The sequence below is a fragment of the Oncorhynchus mykiss genome, chromosome 1 (genome assembly GCF_013265735.2).
Source record: "Oncorhynchus mykiss isolate Arlee chromosome 1, USDA_OmykA_1.1, whole genome shotgun sequence".
In the NCBI taxonomy this organism is placed as follows: domain Eukaryota; kingdom Metazoa; phylum Chordata; class Actinopteri; order Salmoniformes; family Salmonidae; genus Oncorhynchus; species Oncorhynchus mykiss.
The window spans coordinates 1,015,733-1,040,394 of record NC_048565.1 but is presented as its reverse complement, the minus strand read 5'-3'; the positions used below and the strand labels follow the sequence as shown (position 1 = coordinate 1,040,394).

Genomic DNA, 24,662 nt, shown 5'->3' with positions numbered 1-24,662 from the left:
TTGATTAAATGACATTTTCCCTCATCAATCTACACACAATATCTCATAATAACAAAGCAAAAAGAAAACATGTTTTTGGAAGAAAACCCCCAGAAATACCTTATTTTCCATATGTATTCAGGCCCTTTGCTATAAGACTCTAATTGACATAGAAACATTTATATAGGCCTAGCTATACATAAATATGATTCGAAAAAACGTTTTATAAAAAAAAAAAAAGGGAAAAAAAAGGCTACATGAATGCACACTAGACTGAAACTATATAACTGGGCTTTTATTTTGAACCTGTGACCGTGGGCTTTTATGTCGTCATTTGAGTGGGCGTGTCTAAATAATTTATTGTTCAACTCTTTCTTCTTGTTGGTCTCAGCCTTCACAGAGCGGCATCGAACCCAACAACAGCCCTGTCTATCTGTGAGAGAGGGAAATGAAAAGGAGGCTACAGAAGAAATACTTCATTTTAATTATAGGATATTCCGTGTTACTTCTGTTAATTCCGTATATGCTGGACTACAGGAGTAAATCAGGGCATATTAAACATGGCAAGCAACAGCCGAGGTGCCCCGACCTCGATGTGTGGAATAACGGGGACAAGTTCAGCAACACTACGGCTACCGTGGAAGAGACGGTAGTCAACAGGAGCCAGTCTAAAATACACGTTTATTTACATGCTACATGGAGGACGGGGTCATCGTTCTTAGGAGAGTTATTCAATCAACACCCCGATGTGTTTTACCTCTACGAGCCCATGTGGCATATATGGCAGGCTCTCTATCCAGGAGATGCGGTCAGTCTGCAAGGAGCCGTGCGTGATATGATGAAGGCGTTATTACGATGCGACTTCTCAGTTTTAAAACTGTACACAGGGAGCCAAAATATCACCACGTCTTTTATATTTGGATGGAGAAAGAACAAAGTGATCTGCTCTGAACCTCTATGCGAGGCGTACAAGAGAAACGACGTGGGATTAGTCCAAGATGACGTCTGTGGGAAGTGTCCAAGGAAAGATATCAAAGAGTTGGAGAGGGAGTGCAAGAAGTACCGCGTCGTGGTAATCAAAGGTGTGCGGGTTCTGGACCTCGGTGTACTCGTCCCGTTAATGAGAGATCCCGCTTTAAATCTCCAGATCATTCAGTTGTTTAGAGACCCGCGGGCAGTGCACAATTCACGACTGAAATCGAAACAAGCTCTGGTCAAGGAGAGCATACAGGTACTGAGGAGTAAAAAACAGACGGAGAAATACAAGCGTCTACTGGTGCCAAACAACAGGGGGAACCGGGCAGAGAATTATGTATCTAGCGCAATGGAGCTAATATGTGACAACTGGCTGAACGACATGATGCTCATGATGAACGCGCCCCCCTGGGTGAAGAGGAATTACATCAAGATCCGCTACGAGGACTTGGTTCTACACCCCATGGAGGAACTCAGGAGACTCTACAGCTTCTCCAAACTCTCCTCCTTTCCTGCCATGGATAAGTTCGTGTTGAACATGACCCACGGACACGGTTACTCCTCAGACAAACCGTTTGTAATATCGTCCAGAGACGCTAAGGAAGCCATCTTCGCATGGAGAGAGCGGTTGAACATTGAGCAGATCTCCCAAGTGGAAGACTACTGCAGTGAGGTCATGAGACAACTGGGCTATCAGAAGAACAGTGTGGATCAAACATAGACATTACAGCATCAAGATGGTGGTGATGGAGGTATGTACTGTGATGATGATGATGATGGTTTGTAGGTATGTGATGATGATGGTATGTAGGCCTGTGATGATAATGGTTTGTAGGCCTGTCATGATGATGGTTTGTAGGCCTGTTGTGATGATGGTTTGTAGGCCTGTGATGATGATGATGGTTTGTAGGCCTGTGATGATAATGGTTTGTAGGCCTGTCATGATGATGGTTTGTAGGCCTGTCGTGATGATGGTTTGTAGGCCTGTGATGATGATGATGGTTTGTAGGTATGTGATGATGATGGTATGTAGGCCTGTGATGATAATGGTTTGTAGGCCTGTCATGATGATGGTTTGTAGGCCTGTGATGATGATGATGGTATGTAGGCCAGTGATGATGATGGTATGTAGGCCTGTGATGATGGTGGTTTGTAGGCCTGTGGTGGTGATGGTGGTTTGTAGGCCTGTGATGGTGGTTTGTAGGCCTGTGGTGGTGATGATGATGGTTTGTAGGCCTGTGGTGGTGATGATGATGATGGTTTGTAGGCCTGTGGTGGTGATGATGATGATGGTTTGTAGGCCTGTGGTGGTGATGATGATGATGGTTTGTAGGCCTGTGGTGGTGATGATGATGATGGTTTGTAGGCCTGTGGTGGTGATGATGATGATGGTTTGTAGGCCTGTGGTGGTGATGATGATGATGGTTTGTAGGCCTGTGGTGGTGATGATGATGATGGTTTGTAGGCCTGTGGTGGTGATGATGATGATGGTTTGTAGGCCTGTGGTGGTGATGATGATGATGATGGTTTGTAGGCCTGTGGTGGTGATGATGATGGTTTGTAGGCCTGTGGTGGTGATGATGATGATGGTTTGTAGGCCTGTGGTGGTGATGATGATGGTTTGTAGGACTGTGATGATAATGGTTTGTAGGCCTGTGATGATGATAATGGTTTGTAGGCCTGTGATGATGATGATGATGATGATGATGAAGGATTTCACCATGAGGCCAATGGTAACTTTAAAACAGTCACAGAGTTCAATGGCTGTGATAGGAGAAACAGAGGATGGATCAACAACATTGTAGTTACTCCACAATACCAACCTAACTGACAGAGTGAAAAGAAGGAAACCAGAACATAATAAATATATTCCAAAACAAGCATCCTGTTTGCAACAAGGCACTAAAGTAAAACTGCAAAAAATGTGGCAAAGAAATTAACTTTCTGTCCTGAATACAAAGCTTTATTTTTTTGGGCAAACACATCACTGAGTACCACTCTTCATATTTTCAAGCATGGTGGTGGCTGCATCATGTTATGGGTATGCTTGTCATCGGCAAGGAATTTTTCTAGGATAAAGAGAAACTGAATAGAGCCAAACACAGGCAAATTCCTAGAGGACAACCTGGGAAAAAACTGGGAGACAAATTCAGCTCTCAGCAGGACAATAACCTAGAACAAAAGGTCAAATCTACACTGGCATTGTTTACCAAGACGACATTAAATGTTCCTGAGTGGCCTCGTCACAGTTTTGATTGAGCCTTTTACTGCAGTGGGCTAAATCAGAATCACAGTGTTTATTGGTAGTCTTAAATAAATCTACTTTAAAACAAAACACACACATGGTTATGGGCTTAAAAAGAGGACACCTGTACCATGTCAGATATAAAGTTGAAATATATAATATAGAGTTTGCATCCCAATATTACACCTTATATACATCACAGAAGACTGAACTATAACGAAACCATTTGACATAGAAACACCGGATTTGTGGCATAAAAAATAATAAGAAAAGGACATTTTTTTCTAACATTCCACCAATGAGGCCATTCGGTCATTTGACTGTAGGAAAGGGCTACATCGGCTTGGAAATGTCTGTTAAGCAATGATCAACAACCAACTTGACAGAGCCTGAAGAATGGCTTACCTAGAAAAACTTACAAAAGGACTAATTCAAGGTAAAACGGAGTTGAAGCACTTGAACTGAGAAATTGAAGAATTTAAAAAAATAACTCACATCTGTAATCGCTCTTAGAGACCAGAGCGACTACAGCTGTAATCGCTCTTAGAGACCAGGGCGACTACAGCTGTAATCGCTCTTAGAGACCAGAGAGACTCACAGCTGTAATCGCTCTTAGAGACCCAGAAAGACTCACAGCTGTAATCGCTCTTAGAGACCAGGGCGACTACAGCTGTAATCGCTCTTAGAGACCAGAGAGACTCACAGCTGTAATCGCTCTTAGAGACCCAGAAAGACTCACAGCTGTAATCGCTGCCAAAGGTGATTCTAACTCAGGGCTGTGAATACTTATGAAAATGAGAGTTCTGTATTTCATTCTCAATACATTAGCTAACATGTTTTCACTTTGTCATTATGGGGTATTGTGACGTCATTATGGGGTATTGTGACGTCATTATGGGGTATTGTGTGTAAATGGGTGAGAAACATATTGAATCCATTTTGAATTCAGGCTGTAACAACAAAATGTGAAATAAGTCAAGGGGTATGAATACTTTCTGAAGGCCACTATATGGGTCAACTGTGTGTGACTCTCCAAGACTCTGCCAAGGCAGCAGCTACTCTTCCTGGGCTCCAGCAAAATGAGGGCAGTTTTACATGTTAAAAACATTAGAATACATTCATAACAGATTTCACAACATATTAAGTGTGTGCCCTCAGGCCTCTACTCTACTACTATCACTTATCTATAACACAAAATCCATGTGTACATGTTTGTATGTTATTGTGTGTGTGTATGCATGTGCTTGTTTGTGTCTCTTCACAGTCCCCGTTGTTCCATAAGGTGTATTTTTATCTGTTTTTAAATCTGATTATACTGCTGCATCAGTTACCTGATGTGGAATAGAGTTCCATGTAGTCATGGCTCTATGTAGTACTGTGGAATAGAGTTCCATGTAGTCATGGCTCTATGTAGTACTGTGGAATAGAGTTCCATGTGGTCATGGCTCTATGTAGTACTGTGGAATAGAGTTCCATGTAGTCATGGCTCTATGTAGTACTGTGGAATAGAGTTCCATGTAGTCATGGCTCTATGTAGTACTGTGGAATAGAGTTCCATGTAGTCATGGCTCTATGTAGTACTGTGGAATAGAGTTCCATGTAGTCATGGCTCTGTGTAGTACTGTGGAATAGAGTTCCATGTAGTCATGGCTCTATGTAGTACTGTGGAATAGAGTTCCATGTAGTCATGGCTCTATGTAGCACTGTGGAATAGAGGTCCATGTAGTCATGGCTCTATGTAGTACTGTGGAATAGAGTTCCATGTAGTCATGGCTCTATGTAGTACTGTGGAATAGAGTTCCATGTAGTCATGGCTCTATGTAGTACTGTGGAATAGAGTTCCATGTAGTCATGGCTCTATGTAGTACTGTGCGCCTCCCATAGTCTGTTCTGGACTTGGGAACTGTGAAGAGACCTCTGGTGGCATGTCTTGTGGGGTATGCATGGGTGTCTGAGCTGTGTGCCAGTAGTTCAGACAGACCTCTGGTGGCATGTCTTGTGGGGTATGTATGGGTGTCTGAGCTGTGTGCCAGTAGTTCAGACAGACCTCTGGTGGCATGTCTTGTGGGGTATACATGGGTGTCTGAGCTGTGTGCCAGTAGTTCAGACAGACCTCTGGTGGCATGTCTTGTGGGATATGTATGGGTGTCTGAGCTGTGTGCCAGTAGTTCAGACAGACAGCTCTGTGCATTCAATATGTCAATACCTCTCACAAATACAATGAACTGATGAAGTTAATCTCTCCTCCTATTTGAGTCAGGAGAGATTGACATGCATGTCATTAATGTTAGCTCTCTGTGTACATCCAAGGGCCAGCCGTGCTGCCCTGTTCTGAGTCCCTCTTTGTGGCACCTGACCACATGACTGAACAGGACCTGCCTTGTTGATAGTGTTAAGAAGGCAGAGCATCGCTTTATTATAGACAGACTTCTCCCTCATTTTAGCTACTACTGCATCAATATGTTTTGACCATGACAGTTTACAATCTAGTGTTACTCCAAGCAGTTTAGTCACCTCAACTTGCTCAATATCCACAGTATTCATGACAAGATTTAGTTGAGGTTTAGTGGATGATTTGTCCCAAATGCAATGCTTTTAGTTTTTGAAATATTTAGGGCAAATTTATTCCTTGCCACCCATTCTGAGATTAACTACAGCTCTTTAATTGTTGCTGTCATTTCAGTCACTGTAGTAGCTGATGTGTATTGCATTGAGTCATCTGCATACATGGACACCATCTTTAGCATAGACTGAAAAAAGTAAGGGGCCTTGACAGCTGCCCTGGGGAATTCCTGATTCTACCTAGATTATGTTGGAGAGGCTTCCATTAAAGAACACCCTCTGTGTTCTGTTTAGACAGGTTGCTCTTTATCCACAATTTAAATTGTATTTAACCTTTTTATTTAACTAAGCAAGTCGGTTAAGAAACAAATTCTTATTTACATTGATGGCCTACCAAAAGTCAAAAGGCCTCCTGACATGTGTTGCTATGTTGCAACACATGACAACATAGCTTGGTAGCATCACAACATGACACCACAGCATGATAGCAACACAACATGACAACATAGCATGGTAGCAACATAGCATGGTAGCAACACAACATGACACCACAGCATGGCAGCAACACAACATGACCACAGCATGGCAGCAACACAACATGACCACAGCATGGCAGCAACACAACATGACCACAGCATGGCAGCAACACAACATGACCACAGCATGGCAGCAACACAACATGACCACAGCATGGCAGCAACACAACATGACCACAGCATGGCAGCAACACAACATGACCACAGCATGGCAGCAACACAACATGACCACAGCATGGCAGCAACACAACATGACCACAGCATGGCAGCAACACAACATGACCACAGCATGGCAGAAACACAACATGACAACATAGCATGGTAGCACCGCAACACATGACAACACAACATAGCATGGTAGCACCACAACATGACACCACAACATGGCAGCAACACAACATGACAACACAACATGACAACATAGCATGTTAGCAACACAACATGACACCACAACATGGCAGCAACACAACATAACCACAGCATGGCAGCAACACAACATGACAACACAACATGGCAGCAACACAACATAAAAACACAACATAGCATGGTAGCAACACACTACAGCATGGTAGCAACACAACATGACTCCACAGCATGGTAGCAACACAACATGATACCACAGCATGTCAGCAACACATGACCACAGCATGATAGCAACACAACACACCACAACATGGTAGCAACACAACATGACAACACAACATAGCATGGTAGCAACACACCACAGCATGGTAGCAACACAACATGACAACACAACATAACAACATAGCATGGTAGCAATACAACATAACAACATAGCATGGTAGCAACACAACATGACAACATAGCATGGTAGCAACACAACATAACAACATAGCATGGTAGCAACACAACATAACAACACATTATAACATGGGGTGTAAAGCCATAACACATGTTTTTCCAACAATAGACTATGATCAATAATGTCAAAAGCCGCAAGAATTCTAACAAAAACAGACCCCACAATCATTTTATCATACATTTTTCACAGCCAATCATCAGTCATTTGTGTAACTGAGCTTGTTGAGTGTCCTTCCCTATAAGCGTTATTAAAGTCTGTTGTCAATTTGTTTACTGTAAAATAGCATTGTATCTGGTCAAACACCATTTTCCCCAGAAGTTTAATAAGAGTTGGTAACAGGCTGATTGGTCGGCTACTGAGCCAGTAAAGGGGGCTTTACTATTTTTAGGTAGATAAATAACTTTCGCTTCCCTCCAGGCCTGAGGGCACACACTCTCTAGTAGGCATAAATTGAAGATGTGGCAAATATCGTCTGCTATTATTCCATCCAGATTGTCAGACCCCGGTGGCTCGTCATTGTTGATAGACAACAATAATTTGTTCTTCCATACTAACTTTACGGAACTAAACATGTAAATGCTCGTCTTTCATAAGTCCGTTTATACTTGTGCAGTGTCAGCGTTTGTTGCTGGCATGTCGTCCCTAAGTTTGTCTTGCCAATGAAAAAAATCATTGAAGTAGTTGGAAAGATCAGTGGGTTTTGTGACGAATGAGACATCTGATTCAATAAATGGATGTAATTTAAGGTGCTCCAAAGCTTTTGACTTATCTTTGTTCCATAGTGTCGGTTCTTCCCCTTTCTATTCAGTTTGGTCACATGATTTCTGCAGTACGTTTGCAATTTTGATTGTACAGCCAGACTTATTTGCCATCTATTTTGCCTCATCCCTCTACACCAAACCAGTTTTCTATTCCTCATCAATCCACAGGGATAGAACAGTTTTTACTTAGTCGTTTTCTTAATGGGTTCATGCTTATTAGTAACTGGGATAGGCAAATGTGTCAAGTGCAGCGTCTGGTTGCTCCTCATTACACACCGCAGACCAGCAGCGTCTGGTTGCTCCTCATTACACACCGCAGACCAGCAGCGTCTGGTTGCTCCTCATTACACACCGCAGACCAGCAGCGTCTGGTTGCTCCTCATTACACACCGCAGACCAGCAGCGTCTGGTTGCTCCTCATTACTCACCACAGACCAACAGCGTCTGGTTGCTCCTCATTACACACCGCAGACCAGCAGCGCCTGGTTGCTCCTCATTACACACCGCAGACCAGCAGCGTCTGGTTGCTCCTCATTACACACCGCAGACCAGCAGCGTCTGGTTGCTCCTCATTACACACCGCAGACCAGCAGCGCCTGGTTGCTCCTCATTACACACCGCAGACCAGCAGCGCCTGGTTGCTCCTCATTACACACCGCAGACCAGCAGCGTCTGGTTGCTCCGCATTACACACCGCAGACCAGCAGCGTCTGGTTGCTCCTCATTACACACCGCAGACCAGCAGTGTCTGGTTGCTCCTCATTACACACCACAGACCAGCAGCGTCTGGTTGCTCCTCATTACACACCGCAGACCAGCAGCGTCTGGTTGCTCCTCATTACACACCGCAGACCAGCAGCGCCTGGTTGCTCCTCATTACACACCGCAGACCAGCAGCGCCTGGTTGCTCCTCATTACACACCGCAGACCAGCAGCGTCTGGTTGCTCCTCATTACACACCGCAGACCAGCAGCGTCTGGTTGCTCCTCATTACACACCGCAGACCAGCAGCGTCTGGTTGCTCCTCATTACACACCGCAGACCAGCAGCGTCTGGTTGCTCCTCATTACACACCACAGACCAGCAAATATGATTTACATCAACAACATAGGAATCACTACAAAACTTATTGAATGACCTCTTATACACTATATTAGGCCCAGCCTGACCTCTTATACACTATATTAGGCCCAGCCTGTCCTCTTATTCACTATATTAGGCCCATCCTGTCCTCTTATACACTATATTAGGCCCAGCCTGTCCTCTTATACACTATATTAGGCCCAGCCTGACCTCTTATACACTATATTAGGCCCAGCCTGTCCTCTTATACACTATATTAGGCCCAGCCTGACCTCTTATACACTATATTAGGCCCAGCCTGTCCTCTTATACACTATATTAGGCCCAGCCTGTCCTCTTATACACTATATTAGGCCCAGCCTGACCTCTTATACACTATATTAGGCCCAGCCTGACCTCTTATACACTATATTAGGCCCAGCCTGACCTCTTATACACTATATTAGGCCCAGCCTGTCCTCTTATTCACTATATTAGGCCCAGCCTGTCCTCTTATTCACTATATTAGGCCCAGCCTGTCCTCTTATACACTATATTAGGCCCAGCCTGTCCTCTTATACACTATATTAGGCCCAGCCTGTCCTCTTATACACTATATTAGGCCCAGCCTGACCTCCTATACACTATATTAGGCCCAGCCTGTCCTCTTATACACTATATTAGTTCCAGCCTGACCTCTTATTCACTATATTAGGCCCAGCCTGACCTCTTATACACTATATTAGTTCCAGCCTTTGGAACTTAGGTTTTCCTGGTTATGGCTACTATATTGTGATCACATCATCCTATGGATCTGGATGCTGCTTTAGAGCCGAGTTCTGCAGCATTAGTAAAGATGTGATCACTACATCTGATGGATCTGGATGCTGCTTTAGAGCAGAGTTCTGCAGCATTAGTAAAGATGTGATCACTACATCTGATGGATCTGGATGCTGCTTTAGAGCAGAGTTCTGCAGCATTAGTAAAGATGTGATCACTACATTAATACATGTTGCTGATTTCATTCCTGTGCTGTTTACACTTTAAAGCTTTTCCTTGAGTGGGCAGCTTGATGAAAGCCACTCAATATTTAAATCATCCAGAAATATACCTCTCTGTTGATGTCACAGACATTATCAAGCATTTCACACGTTATCGAGATACTGACTGTTAGCACTTGGTGGTCTATAGCAGCTTCCCACCAGAATGGTCTTTAGGTGAGGCAGATGAACCTGTAGCCATATTACTTCAACAGTATTTAACATTATCCAGATACTGACTGTCTATAGCAGCTTCCCACCAGAATGGGCTTTAGGTGAGGCAGATGAACCTGTAGCCATATTACTACAACAGTATTTAACATGAGATCCTCTCTATTCTTTACAGGAATGTGGTTCTGAATATAAACAGCAACACCTCCACCTTTGGCATTTCTATATTTTCTGTAGATGTTATAACCTTCTATTACTAAAACTGTATCATCTAAGGTATTATCTAGCTGAGTTTCAGAATATGAATGTGATCTGTTACTAGCAAATTATTGACTTCATGAACCTTGCTTCTTAAGCTACATACAGTGCCTTGCGAAAGTATTCGGCCCCCTTGAACTTTGCGACCTTTTGCCACATTTCAGGCTTCAAACATAAAGATATAAAACTGTATTTTTTTGTGAAGAATCAACAACAAGTGGGACACAATCATGAAGTGGAATGACATTTATTGGATATTTCAAACTTTTTTAACAAATCAAAAACTGAAAAATTGGGCGTGCAAAATTATTCAGCCCCCTTAAGTTAATACTTTGTAGCGCCACCTTTTGCTGCGATTACAGCTGTAAGTCGCTTGGGGTATGTTTCTATCAGTTTTGCACATCGAGAGACTGACATTTTTTCTCATTCCTCCTTGCAAAACAGCTCGAGCTCAGTGAGGTTGGATGGAGAGCATTTGTGAACAGCAGTTTTCAGTTCTTTCCACAGATTCTCGATTGGATTCAGGTCTGGACTTTGACTTGGCCATTCTAACACCTGGATATGTTTATTTTTGAACCATTCCATTGTAGATTTTGCTTTATGTTTTGGATCATTGTCTTGTTGGAAGACAAATCTCCGTCCCAGTCTCAGGTCTTTTGCAGACTCCATCAGGTTTTCTTCCAGAATGGTCCTGTATTTGGCTCCATCCATCTTCCCATCAATTTTAACCATCTTCCCTGTCCCTGCTGAAGAAAAGCAGGCCCAAACCATGATGCTGCCACCACCATGTTTGACAGTGGGGATGGTGTGTTCAGCTGTGTTGCTTTTACGCCAAACATAACGTTTTGCATTGTTGCCAAAAAGTTCAATTTTGGTTTCATCTGACCAGAGCACCTTCTTCCACATGTTTGGTGTGTCTCCCAGGTGGCTTGTGGCAAACTTTAAACAACACTTTTTCTGGATATCTTTAAGAAATGGCTTTCTTCTTGCCACTCTCCCATAAAGGCCAGATTTGTGCAATATACGACTGAATGTTGTCCTATGGACAGAGTCTCCCACCTCAGCTGTAGATCTCTGCAGTTCATCCAGAGTGATCATGGGCCTCTTGGCTGCATCTCTGATCAGTCTTCTCCTTGTATGAGCTGAAAGTTTAGAGAGACGGCCTGGTCTTGGTAGATTTGCAGTGGTCTGATACTCCTTCCATTTCAATATTATCGCTTGCACAGTGCTCCTTGGGATGTTTAAAGCTTGGGAAATCTTTTTGTATCCAAATCCGGCTTTAAACTTCTTCACAACAGTATCTCGGACCTGCCTGGTGTGTTCCTTGTTCTTCATGATGCTCTCTGCGCTTTTAACGGACCTCTGAGACTATCACAGTGCAGGTGCATTTATACGGAGACTTGATTACACACAGGTGGATTGTATTTAACATCATTAGTCATTTAGGTCAACATTGGATCATTCAGAGATCCTCACTGAACTTCTGGAGAGAGTTTGCTGCACTGAAAGTAAAGGGGCTGAATAATTTTGCACGCCCAATTTTTCAGTTTTTGATTTGTTAAAAAAGTTTGAAATATCCAATAAATGTCGTTCCACTTCATGATTGTGTCCCACTTGTTGTTGATTCTTCACAAAAAAATACAGTTTTATATCTTTATGTTTGAAGCCTGAAATGTGGCAAAAGGTCGCAAAGTTCAAGGGGGCCGAATACTTTCGCAAGGCACTGTATATTACCGCGGGCTATTTTTAACACATTTCTGGGAAGCTTGGTTGTTTTTATTACTTTACTGGCAGAGGTAGACAGACATACTCAGGTTATTTTTTATTAATGCAGGGTGAGATGCACACAGTGGTCTTCCTACTAGGACACACCACCTCAGTGTTAACAGTGGTCTTCCTATAGGACACACCTCCTCAGTGTTAACAGTGGTCTTCCTACTAGGACACACAACCTCAGTGTTAACAGTGGTCTTCCTATAGGACACACCACCTCAGTGTTAACAGTGGTCTTCCTACTAGGACACACCACCTCAGTGTTAACAGTGGTCTTCCTACTAGGACACACTGCCTCAGTGTTAACAGTGGTCTTCCTACTAGGACACACCACCTCAGTGTTAACAGTGGTCTTCCTACTAGGACACACCACCTCAGTGTTAACAGTGGTCTTCCTACTAGGACACACTGCCTCAGTGTTAACAGTGGTCTTCCTACTAGGACACACCACCTCAGTGTTAACAGTGGCCTTCCTACTAGGACACACCTCCTTAGTGTTAACAGTGGTCTTCCTACTAGGACACACCTCCTTAGTGTTAACAGTGGTCTTCCTACTAGGACACACCACCTCAGTGTTAACAGTGTTCTTCCTACTAGGACACACTGCCTCAGTGTTAACAGTTGTCTTCCTACTAGGACACACCACCTCAGTGTTAACAGTGGTCTTCCTACTAGGACACACTGCCTCAGTGTTAACAGTGGTCTTCCTACTAGGACACACCACCTCAGTGTTAACAGTGGCCTTCCTATAGGACACACCACCTCAGTGTTAACAGTGGTCTTCCTACTAGGACACACCTCCTCAGTGTTAACAGTGGTCTTCCTATAGGACACACCACCTCAGTGTTAACAGTGGTCTTCCTACTAGGACACACCACCTCAGTGCTAACAGTGGTCTTCCTACTAGGACACACCTCCTCAGTGTTAACAGTGGTCTTCCTATAGGACACACCACCTCAGTGTTAACAGTGGTCTTCCTACTAGGACACACCACCTCAGTGCTAACAGTGGTCTTCCTACTAGGACACACCTCCTCAGTGTTAACAGTGGTCTTCCTATAGGACACACCACCTCAGTGTTAACAGTGGTCTTCCTACTAGGACACACCACCTCAGTGTTAACAGTGGCCTTCCTACTAGGACACACCTCCTTAGTGTTAACAGTGGTCTTCCTACTAGGACACACCACCTCAGTGTTAACAGTGGTCTTCCTACTAGGACACACCTCCTTAGTGTTAACAGTGGTCTTCCTACTAGGACACACCTCCTCAGTGTTAACAGTGGTCTTCCTATAGGACACACCACCTCAGTGTTAACAGTGGTCTTCCTGCTAGGACACACCTCCTCAGTGTTAACAGTGGTCTTCCTGCTAGGACACACCACCTCAGTGTTAAGTGGTCTTCCTGCTAGGACACACCACCTCAGTGTTAAGTGGTCCTCCTACTAGGACACACCACCTCAGTGTTAACAGTGGTCTTCCTGCTAGGACACACCACCTCAGTGTTAAGTGGTCTTCCTGCTAGGACACACCACCTCAGTGCTAACAGTGGTCTTCCTATAGGACACACCACCTCAGTGTTAACAGTGATCTTCCTACTAGGACACATCTCCTCAGTGTTAACAGTGGTCTTCCTACTAGGACACACCACCTCAGTGCTAACAGTGGTCTTCCTATAGGACACACCACCTCAGTGTTAACAGGGGTCTTCCTACTAGGACACATCTCCTCAGTGTTAACAGTGGTCTTCCTATAGGACACACCTCCTTAGTGCTAACAGTGTAACTCTTGTTCATAGGCACATGATTACTGCAGACAACAGCTGTAGGATCAACAGAGGCTTTCAGGCAGTTAGAGGGACATATATTAGGTGACGTACATTGTGTCTACCAACACCCCGGGTGTAATGTACATTTGCCTGAAGCATTATGACAACTCAGCGTCACAATGTTAGGGATTAACTGAGCTGGACTTGGGTCATTGATAAGTCATTGTCTCAACGCAGCCTTATAATGTAGGTTAACAGCAACAAGATATCATGATGAAACAGCAGTTTGAATTTGTTATTCTATTGGTCATATTGGTAACAATAAATAGTGATGTAGTCTTTTCAACATTGTATTAGTGAAAAAGCTGTGTGCATTAATGAAATAGATGCCTGGGGATCACTGTCCCAAGCCAATGCATATCTCCGGAGTAGGCGGTAGGCCTATTTCACTGTAGTCAGGGAATGGACTCTGTTCCATGTCAGTTAGTATCTAAGTCCTGACTAACCACTAGAGTCCACAGACTATGAAGTAACCACACACAACCACAGGAGTGTCTGATATCTCACACATATCTGTTATCACACATGAATTACCCGGTTGAACAAGCCAAGTTGTGCCCTCCGCTCTGGGGTGACTTTGTCCAGCCAAGTATTATTAGAAATATCACCTCAGTCTGAGATCAGCATGAAACATCTCAGGATGAGATCAATGGATTGTAAAACCACACTAGTACTGCAGTAAGACCCATAGACCCACTAGTACTGCAGTAAGACCCATAGACCCACTAGTACTGCAGTAAGACCCATAGACCCACTAGTACCGCAGTAAGACCCATAGACCCACTAGTACTGCAGTAAGACCCATAGACCCACTAGGACCGCAGTAAGACCCATAGACCCACTAGGACCGCAGTAAGACGTATAAACCCACTAGTACTGCAGTAAGACCCATAGACCCACTAGTACTGCAGTAAGACCCATAGACACACTAGTACCGCAGTAAGACCCATAGACCTCACAGTACTACAGTTAGACCCACTAGTACTGCAGTAAGACCCATAGACCTACTAGTGCTGCAGTAAGACCCATAGACCCACTAGTACCGCAGTAAGACCCATAGACCCACTAGTACCGCAGTAAGACCCATAGACCCACTAGGACCGCAGTAAGACCCATAGACCCACTAGTACCGCAGTAAGACCCATAGACCTCACAGTACTGCAGTTAGACCCACTAGTACCGCAGTAAGACCCATAGACCCACTAGTACCGCAGTAAGACCCATAGACCTCACAGTACTGCAGTTAGACCCACTAGTACTGCAGTTAGACCCATAGACCCACTAGTACTGCAGTAAGACCCATAGACCTCACAGTACTGCAGTTAGACCCACTAGTACCGCAGTAAGACCCATAGACCCACTAGTACCGCAGTAAGACCCATAGACCTCACAGTACTGCAGTTAGACCCACTAGTACTGCAGTTAGACCCATAGACCCACTAGTACCGCAGTAAGACCCATAGACCTCACAGTACTGCAGTTAGACCCACTAGTACTGCAGTTAGACCCACTAGTACCGCAGTAAGACCTATAACTGACCAGGTTAACATCATCACAACACTCCTCCGGCACGTCAGAGGGTAGACTGTACTATGTAGGCTTCACTGAGTCCTTCTGACGGGAAACGGAATGGTAGGGAAATATTTTCTTCCTCCTAATTTATTTAAAAAAAAATGTTTTATTTCACCTTTATTTAACCAGGTAGGCCAGTTGAGAACACCTTTATTTAACCAGGTAGGCCAGTTGAGAACAAGTTCTCATTTACAACTGTGACCTGGCCAAGATAAAGCAAAGCAGTGCAGCACAAACAACAACACAGAGTTACACATAAACAAACGTACAATCAATAACACAACAGAAATATCCATCTACAGTGTGTGCAAATAGAGTAAGGTTAGGGAGGTAAGGCACTAATGAGGGACTGATGTTTATAAAGGCCTCTGGTAGGGAGGGAGGGAGGGAGGGGGGGGTTGGCAGGAACTGAATCACACCCCCAGGCAGCAGCAGGCCTGCCCTGCTGGCGAGAACTGAACATAGGGACCATTGTATGAGTCTGGGCTCAGTCTGTCACCATACATCTCCTCTGACAAGCCCAGCCTTCAGGGCCAGGGGGGGAGGGAGGCCAGCACCAGACACCAGTCACAGGGGAGGGAGACCAGCACCAGACACCAGTCACAGGGGAGGGAGACCAGCACCAGTCACATGGGAGGAGGGAGACCAGCATTAGTCACAGGGGAGGAGGGAGACCAGCACCAGTCACAGGGGAGGAGGGAGACCAGCACCAGTCACAGGGGAGGAGGGAGACCAGCACCAGTCACAGGGGAGGAGGGAGACCAGCACCAGTCACAGGGGAGGAGGGAGACCAGCACCAGTCACAGGGGAGGAGGGAGACCAGCACCAGTCACAAGGGAGGAGGGAGACCAGCACCAGTCACAGGGGAGGAGGGAGACCAGCACCATTCACAGGAGGAGAGTTAGACCAGCACCATACACCAGTCACGGGGGGGGGGGGGGCAGCACCATTCACAGGAGGAGAGGGAGACCAGCACCATACACCAGTCACAGGGGGGAGGGAGACCAGCACCAGACACCAGTCACAGGGGAGGGAGGCCAGCACCATACACCAGTCAGGGGGGGAGGGAGACCAGGACCATACACCAGTCACAGGGGGGGAGGGAGACCAGCACCATACACCAGTCACAAGGGGGGAGGGAGACTAGCAACATACACCAGTCACAAGGGGGGAGGGAGGCCAGCACCATACACCAGTCACAGGGAGACCAGCACCAGACACAGGGGAGGGAGACCAGCACCAGACACAGGGGAGGGAGACCAGCACCAGTCACAAGGGAGGGAGACCAGCACCATACACCAGTCACAGGGGAGGGAGACCAGCACCATACACCAGTCACAGGGGAGGGAGACCAGCACCATACACCAGTCACAGGGGAGGGAGGCCAGCACCATACACCAGTCACAGGGGAGGGAGGCCAGCACCATACACCAGTCACAGGGGAGGGAGACCAGCACCATACACCAGTCACAGGGGAGGGAGACCAGCACCAGTCACAGGGGGGAGACCAGCACCATACACCATTCACAGGGGGGAGGGAGACCAGCACCATACACCAGTCACAGGGGAGGGAGACCAGCACCAGTCACAGGGGAGGAGGGAGACCAGCACCAGTCACAGGGGAGGAGGGAGACCAGCACCAGTCACAGGGGAGGAGGGAGACCAGCACCAGTCACAGGGGAGGAGGGAGACCAGCACCAGTCACAGGGGAGGAGGGAGACCAGCACCAGTCACAGGGGAGGAGGGAGACCAGCACCAGTCACAGGGGAGGAGGGAGACAAGCACCAGTCACAGGGGAGGAGGGAGACCAGCACCAGTCACAGGGGAGGGAGACCAGCACCATACACCAGTCACAGGGGAGGGAGACCAGCACCAGTCACAGGGGAGGAGGGAGACCAGCACCAGTCACAGGGGAGGAGGGAGACCAGCACCAGTCACATTGGAGGAGGGAGACCATACACCAGTCACAGGGGAGGAGGGAGACCAGCACCAGTCACAGGGGGGAGACCAGCACCATACACCATTCACACGGGGGGAGGGAGACCAGCACCATACACCAGTCACAGGGGAGGAGGGAGACCAGCACCAGTCACAGGGGGGAGACCAGCACCATACACCAGTCACAGGGGAGGAGGGTGACCAGCACCAGTCACAGGGGAGGGAGACCAGCACCATACACCAGTCACAGGGGAGGGAGACCAGCACCAGTCACAGGGGAGGAGGGAGACCAGCACCAGTCACAGGGGAGGGAGACAAGCACCAGTCACAGGGGAGGAGGGAGACCAGCACCAGTCACAGGGGAGGAGGGAGACAAGCACCAGTCACAGGGGAGGAGGGAGACCAGCACCAGTCACAGGGGAGGGAGACAAGCACCAGTCACAGGGGAGGAGGGAGATCAGCACCAGTCACAGGGGAGGAGGGAGACAAGCACCAGTCACAGGGGAGGAGGGAGACCAGCACCAGTCACAGGGGAGGGAGACCAGCACCATACACCAGTCACAGGGGAGGGAGACCAGCACCAGTCACAGTGGAGGAGGGAGACCAGCACCAGTCACAGGGGAGGAGGGAGACCAGCACCAGTCACAGGGGAGGAGGGAGACCAGCACCAGTCACAGGGGAGGAGGGAGACCAGCACCAGTCACAGGGGAGGAGGGAGACCAGCACCAGTCACAGGGGAGGAGGGAGACCAGCACCAGTCACAGGGGAGGAGGGAGACCAGCACCAGTCACAGGGGAGGAGGGAGACTAGCACCAGTCACAGGGGAGCAGGGAGACCAGCACCAGTCACAGGGGGGAGACCAGCACCATACACCAGTCACAGGGGAGGAGGGAGACCAGCACCAGTCACAGGGGAGGGAGAACGGCACCATACACCAGTCACAGGGGAGGAGGGATACCAGCACCAGTCACAGGGGAGGAGGGAGACCAGCACCAGTCACAGGGGTAGACTAGCAACATACACCAGTCACAAGGGGGGAGGGAGGCCAGCACCAGTCACAGGGGAGGGAGACCAGCACCATACATCAGTCACAGGGGAGGGAGACCAGCACCAGTCACAGGGGGGAGACCAGCACCATACACCATTCACAGGGGGGAGGGAGACCAGCACCAGTCACAGGGGGGAGACCAGCACCATACACCAGTCACAGGGGAGGAGGGAGACCAGCACCAGTCACAGGGGAGGGAGACCAGCACCATACACCAGTCACAGGGGAGGGAGACCAGCACCAGTCACAGGGGAGGAGGGAGACCAGCACCAGTCACAGGGGAGGAGGGAGACCAGCACCAGTCACAGGGGGGGAGGGAGACCAGCACCAGTCACAGGGGAGGAGGGAGACAAGCACCAGTCACAGGGGAGGAGGGAGACCAGCACCAGTCACAGGGGAGGGAGACCAGCACCAGTCACAGGGGAGGAGGGAGACCAGCACCAGTCACAGGGGAGGAGGGAGACCAGCACCAGTCACAGGGGAGGAGGGAGACCATACACCAGTCACAGGGGAGGAGGGAGACCAGCACCAGTCACAGGGGGGAGACCAGCACCATACACCATTCACAGGGGGGGAGGGAGACCAGCACCATACACCAGTCACAGGGGAGGGAGACCAGCACCAGTCACAGGGGAGGGAGACCAGCACCATACACCAGTCACAGGGGAGGAGGGAGACCAGCACCAGTCACAGGGGAGGAGGGAGACCAGCACCAGTCACAGGGGAGGAGGGAGACAAGCACCAGTCACAGGGGAGGAGGGAGACCAGCACCAGTCACAGGGGAGGGAGACCAGCACCATACACCAGTCACAGGGGAGGGAGACCAGCACCAGTCACAGTGGAGGAGGGAGACCAGCACCAGTCACAGGGGAGGAGGGAGACCAGCACCAGTCACAGGGGAGGAGGGAGACCAGCACCAGTCACAGGGGAGGAGGGAGACCAGCACCAGTCACAGGGGAGGAGGGAGACCAGCACCAGTCACAGGGGAGGAGGGAGACCAGCACCAGTCACAGGGGAGGAGGGAGACCAGCACCAGTCACAGGGGAGCAGGGAGACCAGCACCAGTCACAGGGGGGAGACCAGCACCATACACCAGTCACAGGGGAGGAGGGAGACCAGCACCAGTCACAGGGGAGGGAGAACGGCACCATACACCAGTCACAGGGGAGGAGGGATACCAGCACCAGTCACAGGGGAGGAGGGAGACCAGCACCAGTCACAGTGGAGGAGTGCTGGTCTCCCTCCTCCCCTGTGACTGGTGCTGGTCTCCCTCCTCCCCTGTGACTGGTGCTGGTCTCCGTCCCCTGTGACTGGTGTATGGTGCTGGTCTCCCTCCCCTGTGACTGGTGCTGGTCTCCCTCCTCCCCTGTGACTGGTGTATGGTGCTGGCTCCCCCCTGTGACCGGTGCTGGTCTCCCTCCTCCCCTGTGACTGGTGTATGGTGCTGGTCTCCCTCCCCCCTGTGAATGGTGCTGGTCTCCCCCCTGTGACTGGTGCTGGTCTCCCTCCTCCCCTGTGACTGGTGTATGGTGCTGGTCTCCCTCCCCTGTTACTGGTGTATGGTGCTGGCCTCCCTCCCCTGTGACTGGTGTATGGTGCTGGCCTCCCTCCCCTGTGACTGGTGTATGGTGCTGGTCTCCCTCCCCTGTGACTGGTGTATGGTGCTGGTCTCCCTCCCCTGTGACTGGTGTATTGTGCTGGTCTCCCTCCCCTGTGACTGGTGCTGGTCTCCCTCCCCTGTGACTGGTGTATGGTGCTGGTCTCCCTCCCCTGTGACTGGTGCTGGTCTCCCTCCTCCCCTGTGACTGGTGTATAGTGCTGGTCTACCCCTGTGACTGGTGCTGGTCTCCCTCCTCCCCTCTGACTGGTGCTGGTCGCCCTCCTCTGTGACTGGTGCTGGTCTCCCTCCCCTGTGTCTGGTGCTGGTCTCCCTTTGACTGGTGTATGGTGCTGGCCTCCCTCCCCAATTGTGACTGGTGTATGTTGCTAGTCACAGGGGGGAGGGAGACCAGCACCATACACCAGTCACAGGGGGGGAGGGAGACCAGCACCATACACCAGTCACAGGGGGGAGGGAGGCCAGCACCATACACCAGTCACAGGGGGGGAGGGAGGCCAGCACCATACACCAGTCACAGGGGGGAGGGAGGCCAGCACCATTCACAGGGGGTGAGGGAGACCAGCACCATACACCAGTCACAGGGGGGGAGGGAGACCAGAACCATACACCAGTCACAGGGGGGGAGGGAGGCCAGCACCATTCACAGGGAGGAGGGAGGCCAGCACCATACACAGGGGGGGAGGGAGACCAGCACCATACACCAGCCACAGGGGGGGAGAGAGACCAGCACCATACACCAGTCACATGGGGGGGAGGGAGGCCAGCACCATACACCAGTCACAGGGGGGGAGGGAGGCCAGCACCATACACCATTCACAGGGGGGGAGGGAGACCAGCACCATACACCAGTCACAGGGGGGGAGGGAGGCCAGCACCACTCACAGGGGGGAGGGGGACCAGCACCATACACCAGTCACGGGGGGAGTGGGGCAGCACCATTCACAGGAGGAGAGGGAGACCAGCACCATACACCAGTCACAGGGGGGGAGGGAGGCCAGCACCATACACCAGTCACAGGGGAGGGAGACCAGCACCATACACCAGTCACAGGGGAGGGAGGCCAGCACCATACACCAGTCAGGGGGGAGGGAGACCAGCACCATACACCAGTCACAGGGGGGGAGGGAGACCAGCACCATACACCAGTCACAAGGGGGGAGGGAGACCAGCACCATACACCAGTCACAGGGAGACCAGCACCAGACACAGGGGAGGGAGACCAGCACCAGTCACAGGGGAGTGAGACCAGAACCAGTCACAGGGGAGGGAGACCAGCACCATACACCAGTCACAGGGGAGGGAGGCCAGCACCATACACCAGTCACAGGGGAGGGAGGCCAGCACCATACACCAGTCACAGGGGAGGGAGATCAGCACCATACACCAGTCACAGGGGAGGAGGGAGACCAGCACCAGTCACAGGGGGGAGACCAGCACCATACACCAGTCACAGGGGGAGGGAGACCAGCACCATACACCAGTCTCAGGGGAGGAGGGAGACCAGCACCAGTCACAGGGGGAGACCAGCACCATACACCAGTCACAGGGGAGGAGGGAGACCAGCACCAGTCACAGGGGAGGGAGAACGGCACCATACACCAGTCACAGGGGAGGAGGGATACCAGCACCAGTCACAGGGGAGGAGGGAGACCAGCACCAGTCACAGGGGAGGAGGGAGACCAGCACCAGTCACAGGGGAGGAGGGAGACCAGCACCAGTCACAGGGGAGGAGGGAGACCAGCACCAGACACAGGGGAGGAGGGAGACCAGCACCAGACACAGGGGAGGAGGGAGACCAGCACCAGACACAGGGGAGGAGGGAGACCAGCACCAGACACAGGGGAGGAGGGAGACCAGCACCAGACACAGGGGAGGAGGGAGACCAGCACCAGACACAGGGGAGGAGGGAGACCAGCACCAGACACAGGGGAGGAGGGAGACCAGCACCAGACACAGGGGAGGAGGGAGACCAGTCACTAGACACAGGGGAGGAGGGAGACCAGCCACCAGACACAGGGGAGGAGGGAGACCAGCCACCAGACACAGGGGAGGAGGGAGACCAGCCACCAGACACAGGGGAGGAGGGAGACCAGCCACCAGACACAGGGGAGGAGGGAGACCAGCCACCAGACACAGGGGAGGAGGGAGACCAGCCACCAGACACAGGGGAGGAGGGAGACCAGCCACCAGACACAGGGGAGGAGGGAGACCAGCCACCAGACACAGGGGGGGAGGGAGGCCAGCACCATACACCATTCACAGGGGGGGAGGGAGACCAGCACCATACACCAGTCACAGGGGGGGAGGGAGGCCAGCACCACTCACAGGGGGGAGGGGGACCAGCACCATACACCAGTCACGGGGGGAGTGGGGCAGCACCATTCACAGGAGGAGAGGGAGACCAGCACCATACACCAGTCACAGGGGGGGAGGGAGGCCAGCACCATTCGCAGGGGGGAGGGAGACCAGCACCATACACCAGTCACAGGGGAGGGAGGCCAGCACCATACACCAGTCAGGGGGGAGGGAGACCAGCACCATACACCAGTCACAGGGGGGGAGGGAGACCAGCACCATACACCAGTCACAAGGGGGGAGGGAGACCAGCACCATACACCAGTCACAGGGAGACCAGCACCAGACACAGGGGAGGGAGACCAGCACCAGTCACAGGGGAGTGAGACCAGAACCAGTCACAGGGGAGGGAGACCAGCACCATACACCAGTCACAGGGGAGGGAGGCCAGCACCATACACCAGTCACAGGGGAGGGAGGCCAGCACCATACACCAGTCACAGGGGAGGGAGATCAGCACCATACACCAGTCACAGGGGAGGAGGGAGACCAGCACCAGTCACAGGGGGGAGACCAGCACCATACACCAGTCACAGGGGGAGGGAGACCAGCACCATACACCAGTCTCAGGGGAGGAGGGAGACCAGCACCAGTCACAGGGGGAGACCAGCACCATACACCAGTCACAGGGGAGGAGGGAGACCAGCACCAGTCACAGGGGAGGGAGAACGGCACCATACACCAGTCACAGGGGAGGAGGGATACCAGCACCAGTCACAGGGGAGGAGGGAGACCAGCACCAGTCACAGGGGAGGAGGGAGACCAGCACCAGTCACAGGGGAGGAGGGAGACCAGCCACCAGACACAGGGGAGGAGGGAGACCAGCACCAGACACAGGGGAGGAGGGAGACCAGCACCAGACACAGGGGAGGAGGGAGACCAGCACCAGACACAGGGGAGGAGGGAGACCAGCACCAGACACAGGGGAGGAGGGAGACCAGCACCAGACACAGGGGAGGAGGGAGACCAGCACCAGACACAGGGGAGGAGGGAGACCAGCACCAGACACAGGGGAGGAGGGAGACCAGCACCAGACACAGGGGAGGAGGGAGACCAGTCACTAGACACAGGGGAGGAGGGAGACCAGCCACCAGACACAGGGGAGGAGGGAGACCAGCCACCAGACACAGGGGAGGAGGGAGACCAGCCACCAGACACAGGGGAGGAGGGAGACCAGCCACCAGACACAGGGGAGGAGGGAGACCAGCCACCAGACACAGGGGAGGAGGGAGACCAGCCACCAGACACAGGGGAGGAGGGAGACCAGCCACCAGACACAGGGGAGGAGGGAGACCAGCCACCAGACACAGGGGAGGAGGGAGACCAGCCACCAGACACAGGGGAGGAGGGAGACCAGCCACCAGACACAGGGGAGGAGGGAGACCAGACACAGGGGAGGAGGGAGACCAGACACCAGACACAGGGGAGGAGGGAGACCAGACACCAGACACAGGGGAGGAGGGAGACCAGACAAAGGGGAGGGAGACCGGCAGGTCTGTAAGCCGGCACCTTTCACAGAGTGGAGGAGGTGGGAGGCTGTTATTACACATTGAGCAGCAGGCCTGTTACTACCCATTGAGCAGCAGGCCTGTTATTTTAGCTTGAGAAGGAATTTGCTAACTTTAGCTGCGCCATTTTTTCCTTTTCATCCAGGTGCCTGAAAATCATGGGGAAAAACTACGATGGCAGACTGGTGCCAAGGGAAGAGGAACTGAGAAGCAGCAAGACTGTTATGGGGTCTGTTTTCTTCAGCCAATCCTGTATGAACTGAAGGAGAGAGGATACACAGGGAAGGAGTCTGTCACGGGCTGGACAGAAGCATGTCAACATGAAGAGGACTTAGAGGGACATAATTGTGCTTGAGATGCTAAAATGAGTTGTGCTTCCTGTTTGTGGATCTGTCAAAAGTGTTTGATACTGCTTTTTTTATTGAACAAGTTGTCCTCCACTGGCCTGAGCTCATGACATCAATCACGATGTCCTGAGTCCGAATTTCTTGAAGTACGTAAAGGTGTTCCCCAGGGATCGATACTAGAACCTGCTCTTTTCATTATTTATATAAATGCTATTGGTCAATTTGTTTAATAAAATAATTTAACTCCTGTTTAATACGGGCGC

At 50.4% G+C, this 24,662-nt stretch overlaps 1 protein-coding gene across 1 annotated transcript; it reads left to right on the top strand.

Annotated features, from left to right (window-relative positions):
- Positions 1-338: 338 nt before the first annotated feature.
- chst7 (carbohydrate (N-acetylglucosamine 6-O) sulfotransferase 7) lies at positions 339-24,653 on the top strand. Its single transcript, XM_021584115.2, has 2 exons — positions 339-1,706; positions 24,198-24,653. The coding sequence occupies exon 1, from the start codon at positions 428-430 to the stop codon at positions 1,673-1,675; it is 1,248 nt and encodes a 415-aa protein (XP_021439790.2). The 5' UTR covers positions 339-427; the 3' UTR covers positions 1,676-1,706; positions 24,198-24,653.
- Positions 24,654-24,662: the final 9 nt, after the last annotated feature.